General features: G+C 40.5%; 1 protein-coding gene across 1 annotated transcript; it reads left to right on the top strand.

Moving 5' to 3' along the window:
- Positions 1-230: 230 nt before the first annotated feature.
- LOC119817049 (olfactory receptor 52K2) lies at positions 231-1,184 on the top strand. Its single transcript, XM_038334266.1, has one exon. The coding sequence runs from the start codon at positions 231-233 to the stop codon at positions 1,182-1,184; it is 954 nt and encodes a 317-aa protein (XP_038190194.1).
- Positions 1,185-7,749: the final 6,565 nt, after the last annotated feature.

The following is a 7,749-nucleotide window of genomic DNA, read 5'->3' on the forward strand; positions in this document are numbered from 1 at the left end:
ACCCACAGCAGTATTAGATATTCTGGTAGCAGGTGACTTGAGGGTATAGGACTCTTATGTAATTTTTTGATATGTATTATTATTTATTTAAAGATTCACAAACGTGGAGAAGGGCTGATACTTTTCCATAACTGATTGGGACTTAAATTGAACACTGATTCTACTAATGGTGGATCCTCTTGAGAAGGGCTCGGTGGAAGCAGCTAGGTGGAAGAAAACTCCCAGCAGCCATGTTTGCTAACAATATTAACTCAACTCATCCAGTGGCCTTCTTGTTGATGGGGATCCCAGGCCTAGAGCACCTACATATTTGGATCTCCATCCCCTTCTGCTCAGCCTACACCTTGGCTGTGCTTGGCAACTGCACCCTCCTTTTCATCATCCGGGTTGATGCAGCCCTCCACGAGCCCATGTACCTCTTTCTGGCCATGTTGGCAGCAATAGATTTGGTTCTTTCCTCTTCAACACTGCCCAAAATGCTTGCCCTGTTCTGGTTGAGGGATCGAGAGATCAATTTCCATGCCTGCCTGGCTCAAATGTTCTTTCTCCATTCCTTTGCTATCATGGAGTCAGCAATGTTGCTGGCCATGGCCTTTGACCGTTACGTCGCCATCTGCAAGCCCTTGCACTACACCATGATTCTGACCAAGCCCCTCATCATCAAAATTGGCCTGGCCTCTGTGACTAGGGCTGTGACACTAATGACTCCACTCCCCTTTCTGCTCAGACGCTTCCACTACTGTCGAGGGACAGTAATTGCTCACTGCTACTGTGAACACATGGCTGTGGTAAGGCTGGTGTGTGGGGACACGAGATTCAACAACATCTATGGCATTGCCGTGGCCATGTTTATTGTGGTGCTGGACCTGCTCTTTGTTGTCTTGTCTTATCTCTTCATCCTTCGTGCTGTTCTTAAGCTTGCCTCTCAGGAGGCCCGCTACAAGGCCTTTGGGACATGTGTGTCTCATATAGGTGCCATCTTAGCCTTTTACACACCCGTGGTCGTCTCCTCAGTCATGCACCGTGTAGCTCGTCAGGCCGCCCCTCATGTCCACATACTCCTGGCTAATTTCTATCTGCTCTTTCCACCCATGGTCAATCCTATCATCTATGGTGTCAAGACCAAGCAGATTCGAGAGCAAGTCTTAGGACTCTTCCTCAGAAAGGATGTAAAAGGAGGGTGAGGAACAGCTGAAGAAGGAGCTAGACACAGGATGATAGCAGGAAAGGAATGCCAGAATCTCCATGGTTACTTTTATCTTGGTGTGAAGGAGCTAGACACAGGATGATAGCAGTAAAGGAATGCCAGGATCTCCATGGTTACTTTTATCTTGGTGTGAAGGAGCTAGACACAGGATGATAGCAGTAAAGGAATGCCATTATCTCCATGGTTACTTTTATCTTGGTGTGATTTTCAAAAATGTCTAGCCATTGTCAAGGCGTCTTTCTCAATTCCGACTTGCGAACATTTCCGAATCCTCACTCCTGCCCTACAGTAGCATGACAGAGTCATGAACTGCTGACCCCCTTCAGACTTCAAATAAAGACGATGTTCTTAAGCTCACTTGCTCAGGAGAAGCCTGAGGGTCTGATTTCTCGTCTATGTCCCTGGAAAGTAAAGTTTTATTTATCTGTCTACTCAGAACTTGGATAAGCACCAAGAATCTATCAACGAAGAAACCCTTCTCACTTACTGACAGCTGGGGTCCAGGTTCAGATGGAACACTCTCACTGTTGGGGTTTGTAACATTCTGGGACTCCAGGTCCATGTGACTAGACCGCTCTTTCGTTCCTTACCCAGCCTGTGCATTCTTTGATTTCTGTTCACTTTTCATCCTCACAGCCATCTGCTCTCATGAAACACTTTGAATAACACACAGCACACCATCTGATCCTTCTTATGTTTATAGATCTTTCTTTGTACATATGTAAAAAAAAACCCCTGTTTTCAATAAAATGTGAATTGTTTATTATTAATCCAGACAAGAGTGTCTAGGGCAGCAGTTCTCAACCTGTGGGTTGCAACTCCTTTGAGGGTTGAATATCAGATATCCTGCTTATCACATATTTATATTACAATTCATGACAGTAGCAAAATTACAGTTATGAAGTAGCAAATGAAATAATTTTATGATTGGGGTCACCACAGCATGAGGAACTGTATTAAAGGGTCACAGCATTAAGAAGGTTGAGAACCCCTGTTCTAGGAGCTTGGAACAAACACATCTTAAAGTAGACACGCTGGGTTTGTGCAGAAGTCCTAGGAAGAGAAGGAAATGTAATTTCAATAGATTCTGTTCTTTGCATCTCTAACTTCAATCCCAGAATTTAGTACATGGGAGAAAAATCAGAAAAACAAAGTAGAGAAGAAAAAGGAATAAAAGCCATCTTTCCCTTTGTCTCATGCAAACTTACATGCTGGATCATTTTCTTATTATTAACCCGGACAGCTCCTGTGGCCTTCTCAGACAAGCCCTAAGGCATGTCTCCCTGAATGTATCATTTCTGTTTTATCTTGCAACTTTTTGTTTCCTCAGTTTGTTATGTAGGAATTATATCTCTTTTTCTTTGTAGGGTATTATATACTACATTTATTGCTAATGTAATAAAAACTTTTGAATGGCTTCTTTTGAGTATGGTGGGATATAAGGGAAGTTTCGAATTAGCATTGAGTATTAACATATAAACAAAGAGTAGCATGAAGTAAAAGAAGTTACTTTATTTTCACTGTTCAAGGTTTATTTGGTGTTTTTATTGGCAAAATACACTTGGGTAGTTGGTCGTATTATCTGTATGCATATCTTACTTTTATATTATATTTCAATGTATACTACAGACACATAATACACAAAACAATATACTTTAGAGCAGTCATACACAAGACATACATTGAACTGTGTTTGTAATGTCTTTCACATTCTAATTCATATTTAGGTATTCACATTTCTGGAATGTATTCTTAGCACTTTGTGGCAAGGGAGCATAGTAAATAAGCTTTAGACCTGGGTCAGAATGTTTTGATAATATCTGAAAAACAAACTTTGTAATTTGGATTAATTCCTGAGTAAAAGCAAGTGTCGGTTTTTGTCAAAAAAAGAAGTTACTTTTTTTGTTTCTTTTCTGAGACAGGATTTCTTAGTAGCTATGGAGAAGTTACTTTTAAAAATTAACTTTTTATATATGTATGTACATGTCTGTGTGGGGGTGTTTTCATGTGTAAGTGCAGGTGTCCGCTGAGACCAGAAGTGGGTGTCAGATTCTGAAACTGGGGTCATGGGTGGTTGTGAGCTGCCTGACGTTGGTGTCTGGAACTGGGCTCAGGTCCTCTGCAGGAGCAGAATGTGCTTCTAACTACTGAGTTATCTTTCCAGACCTAAGAAATTACTTTTATTGAGAGTTGTGATTATTCTTCTGTTGGTTTATATAAGGAATACCATCATCCTTCAGGCCAGATCCACCCTCAACAAAAGGAGAAGAATTTTTTTATAGTGTAAGTCCAGTAATATAAGAATCCTCAGGCAAGAAACACATACCGTCATCATGATGAAGGTTGGTCACAAAATAGTGAAAGGGACATTGGACATTTTTTTTTTCTTTTTTTTTGCATTAGCTTCCTGGAGCTTGGAACACAAAGTATAAACAAGAAATGCAATCAGGTTAAGGCACATATATTTTACCCTCAAAGAAGACAATACAAGATTAGTAAATAGAAAACGGTGCAGTCTTGGCTTGATTACATATTTCTAGTCATGGGATAAATGTAACATCCCAACTATGTGTCCTCAACTAGGACACATAGACACATGCCACACGATGGGTTCATAATGGTTGTGCTTGACAGGAGGGTCTTGTTCTACTTAGTTACTTCCATGGAACCTTGCTCTCTTCCTTTTGCTCAAGATAGAAGTCTTGATGTTGGCTTGGAATCCCCTTTCTCTCATACCTGTATCTATTTCTTTCTCAATCCATTGGTACATTTGTCAGATGTGCACAACCTAGTGATTTCTTTTTTTTTCTACTTCTCAGTTTTTTATTGATATTTATTGAGCTCTACATTTTTCTCTTGCTCCCCTCCCTTTTTCTCCCCTCCCCATTCAACCCTCTCCTAAGGTCCCCATACTCCCAATTTACTCAGGAGATCTTGTCTTTTTCTACTTCCCATGTAGGTTAGATCCATGTAAGTCTCTCTTAGGGTCCTCATTGTTGTCTAGGTTCTCTGGGATTGTGGTTTGTAGGTTGGTTTTATTTGCTTTATGTTTAAAAACCACTTATGAGTGAGTACATGTGATAATTGTCTTTCTGTGTCTGGATTTCCTCACTCAAAATGATGTTTTCTAGTTCTATCCATTTGCCTGCAAATTTCAAGATGTGATTATTATTTTTCTGCTGTGTAGTATTCCATGTGTAAATGTACCATGTTTTCATTATCCATTCTTTGGTTGAGAGGCATTTAGGTTGTTTCCAGGTTCTGGCTATGACAAACAATGAACATAGTTGAGCACATGTCCTTGTGGCACAATTGAGCATACTTTGGATATATATCCAATAGTGGTATTACTGGGTCATGAGGAAGGTTGTTTCCTAATTATCTGAGAAACTGCCACACTGATATCCAAAGGGGCTGTACCAGCTTGCACTCCCACCAGCAATGCAGAAGTGTTTCCTTTACCCCACATCCTCTCCAGCATAAGTTGTTATCAGTGTTTTTGATCTTGGCCATTCTTACAGATCTAAGATGGAATCTCAGAGTTATTTTGGTTTGAATTTCTCTGATGACTAAGGATGTTGAGCATTTCCTTAAGTGTCTTTTAGCCATTTTAGATTCCTCTGTTGAGTGTTCTCTATTTAGGTCTCTACTCCATTTTTTTTATTGGATTATGTGTTCTTTTGGTATCCAATTTCTTGAGTTGTTTGTATGTTTTGGAGATCAGACCTCTGTCTGATGTGGGGTTGGTGAAGATCTTTTCCCATTCTGTAACCTGTCTTTTTGTCTTGTTGACCGTGTCCTTTGCTTTACAGAAGCTTTTCAGTTTCAAGAGGTCCCATTTTTAATTGTTTCTCTCAGTGTCTGTGCTACTGGGGTTATATTTAGGAAGTGGTCTCCTGTGCTCATGCGTTCGAGTGTACTGCCCACTTTCTCTTCTATGAGACAACCTAGTGATTTCTCATCACATTCCTTGATACTACCTTGCTTCTGATACATTATACTCCCTTTAAATCAATGCAGTAGATTTTCTTCCTTCATGGTGCTGAGTTTAAACCTAAGGTTTTCATTGTTAAGCAATGCTCAACTACTGTGTCTGGGGCCCTCAAACAGACTCCTAAATTATTTGCCTTCATTTATCCTCCCTTATTTGTGCTGTTCTGCTGCAGGTTATATATCTAAAAAAATAGACTTTAAGTTAAAACTAGTCAGAGGAGCTAAGGAATGTTACTTCATAGTCATTAAATGAACAACCAACCAGGAGGGTGTTATAATTCTAAACATATATGTGCCAAACATAGGAGCAACTAATTTTATAAAAGAATTACGACTCTATGTAAAATCATAGATTAACTTTAATACCCTATTTCCACCAATAGACAGGTCGTCTGGACTAAAACAAAACAGGGAAACACAGGAGTTGGAATACATCATAAACCAAGCAGACCTAACAGACATCTTCCACACAAGCATGAAAGAATACACATTCTTTTTAGTAGCCTATGGAACTCCTTGCAAAAAGTTATATATTAATACACAAAGCAAGTCTCAACAAATAAAGAAAAAGTAAAATGGTGTCCTGTAATTTTGCAAAATATTAAATTATGTCGCTATATAGAAGAGAGTTTCAGAAAGACTTGAAGCAGAAGGCAGGGTTTTCTGCATGCTCTCATTAGCTTAGGTACCCAGACCTTCTGTACCTGGTAAAAGGAGAGATATTTGTTGGGATTCTGACCTTTTTCCACCTAGCTGAACTCCCAAGGTCCCTAGGGGCACATAGGACTTTGCATCATTGGCACTTCTTTCCTGGGACACAAGAGATCAAGTGGTTGACTAAAAGAGCAAGAATTATGATGCTGGTTGGTTTGTACAGAGTCCTGTCAGGATGGAGGGGCCAATACCAGGAGGATGCATAGCAGAGAGTCTTTGCCAGTGTCTTGTGGGAACACTATTGTCCTTTATCTCAGTGGATGAACAATACCACACTCTCCTAGGTCTGCTTCTACAGGTCACAATGTGAAGGAGTGTTATTTATTATAGCACAAGATGGATCAGGCTCGGAGGCCAGTGGAGGAACCAGGAAGCAGCAGCAGGCATCCCTCTCTAAGACTGCCTGGTGACACTTTTCCAAAAGTCCACTTCACTTCCTACTGAAGTCTTAACCTTAGAACAAGGAAGAAATCAATTAAAAAACACCTAGGAGGAATTTTAAGACTGAATTATAAATTTAAATTGTCTGAGTCTTAAAGTTATAGGGCTGGAGAGATAGCTCACTGGTTAATAGCCCTGGCTGCTCTTCCAGAGGACCTGGATTCAATTGCCAGCACCCACATGGCAGCTCATGTGTGATATATATTTAGACTTTTGTCATTCCAAGACTAGTTTGGTAAACATCATCTTAGATGAAAAAGCCTCAAATAGTCGTGAGCGTGTGCTGGGTAACCAAAGGAAACAGAAAACAACAACAACAAACAAAACAAAACAGAACAGAGCTAGCTTTGTGGATATGTCTTTCTGCAGAGAAAAAAACCAGCATTAAGAACTTTCTATAAGTGAGCTGTGATTAAGACATTCTTAACTTTTCTTTTTTGAGATTTTTTTCCCACAATGGAAAACATCCCATTTATGTCTGAGTGCTTCAAAGTCTCTCTTTTCTTTTTTGGTTTTTCCAAACATGGTTTCTCTGTGTAGCTCTGGCTGTTCAGGAACTCACTCTGTAGACCAGGCTAGCCTCAATCTCACAGAGAACCTCCTGTTTCAGCCTCCCTGAGTGCTGGGATTAAAGGCATGCACCAACACCACCTGGCTAAGTCTTTGTGTTTTCATCAGTCCCCTCATCTCAAGACTCAGGGATCTTTGAGGAAGAGGAGACAGAAAGACTGCAAGAACCAGAGGTGATAGAAAAATATTTATTTATTTTTATTTTCTGTATATGGGTGTTTTACCTGCATATTTGCCTATTTACCATGTGCATGCACAACCTGTGGAGACAAGATGAGGGCTTGGATCTCTTGGGACTGGAGTAAAAGTTAGCTACCATGTGGGTGCTGGGAATTGAATCCTGTCCCCTGGAAGAGCAGCCAGTGTTCTTAGTTGCCTGAGCCATCTCTCCAGCCCTAATTAGGATAGTCTTCATGGTTCCCAGGATCTATCTCACTCTTTTTTGCCTTATTGCTCATTCTGTCTCAGGGAGTCTTTCAACGTACAACATACACTACTTAGGAGACAAGTTTATTTTTATAATTTGTGTGCCAGGCGACACAAGAATTCTTCATTGTCTTATTACAATGAATGTCCTGGCCAGCGGGATGTCAACAGGGGTCCCTGATAAACCTGGAAGAGAGAAGAATGAGGGGGACAAGAGACACGAGGAAGGACAGCAAGCCTGGCTTTCTGACCAAGCTGCAAACTTTATGTTTTCTTAGGAGCTGTTATATAGCAAACAGGCATGGGGGAGGGTAGGCAGGTCTGGAAAGTCAGGTCTGCTGGAATTCAGGTGTGGAAGCTCTGGCTGAGAGAAAGAGATATTAACTAACAAAGGAAAT

Source organism: Arvicola amphibius, chromosome 1, assembly GCF_903992535.2.
Source record: "Arvicola amphibius chromosome 1, mArvAmp1.2, whole genome shotgun sequence".
NCBI classification, from domain to species: Eukaryota; Metazoa; Chordata; class Mammalia; order Rodentia; family Cricetidae; genus Arvicola; species Arvicola amphibius.

Bases quoted from the DNA above. Each gene is read 5' to 3' on its own strand.
- LOC119817049 (XM_038334266.1), top strand. From the start codon at position 231: ATGTTTGCTAACAATATTAACTCAACTCATCCAGTGGCCTTCTTGTTG.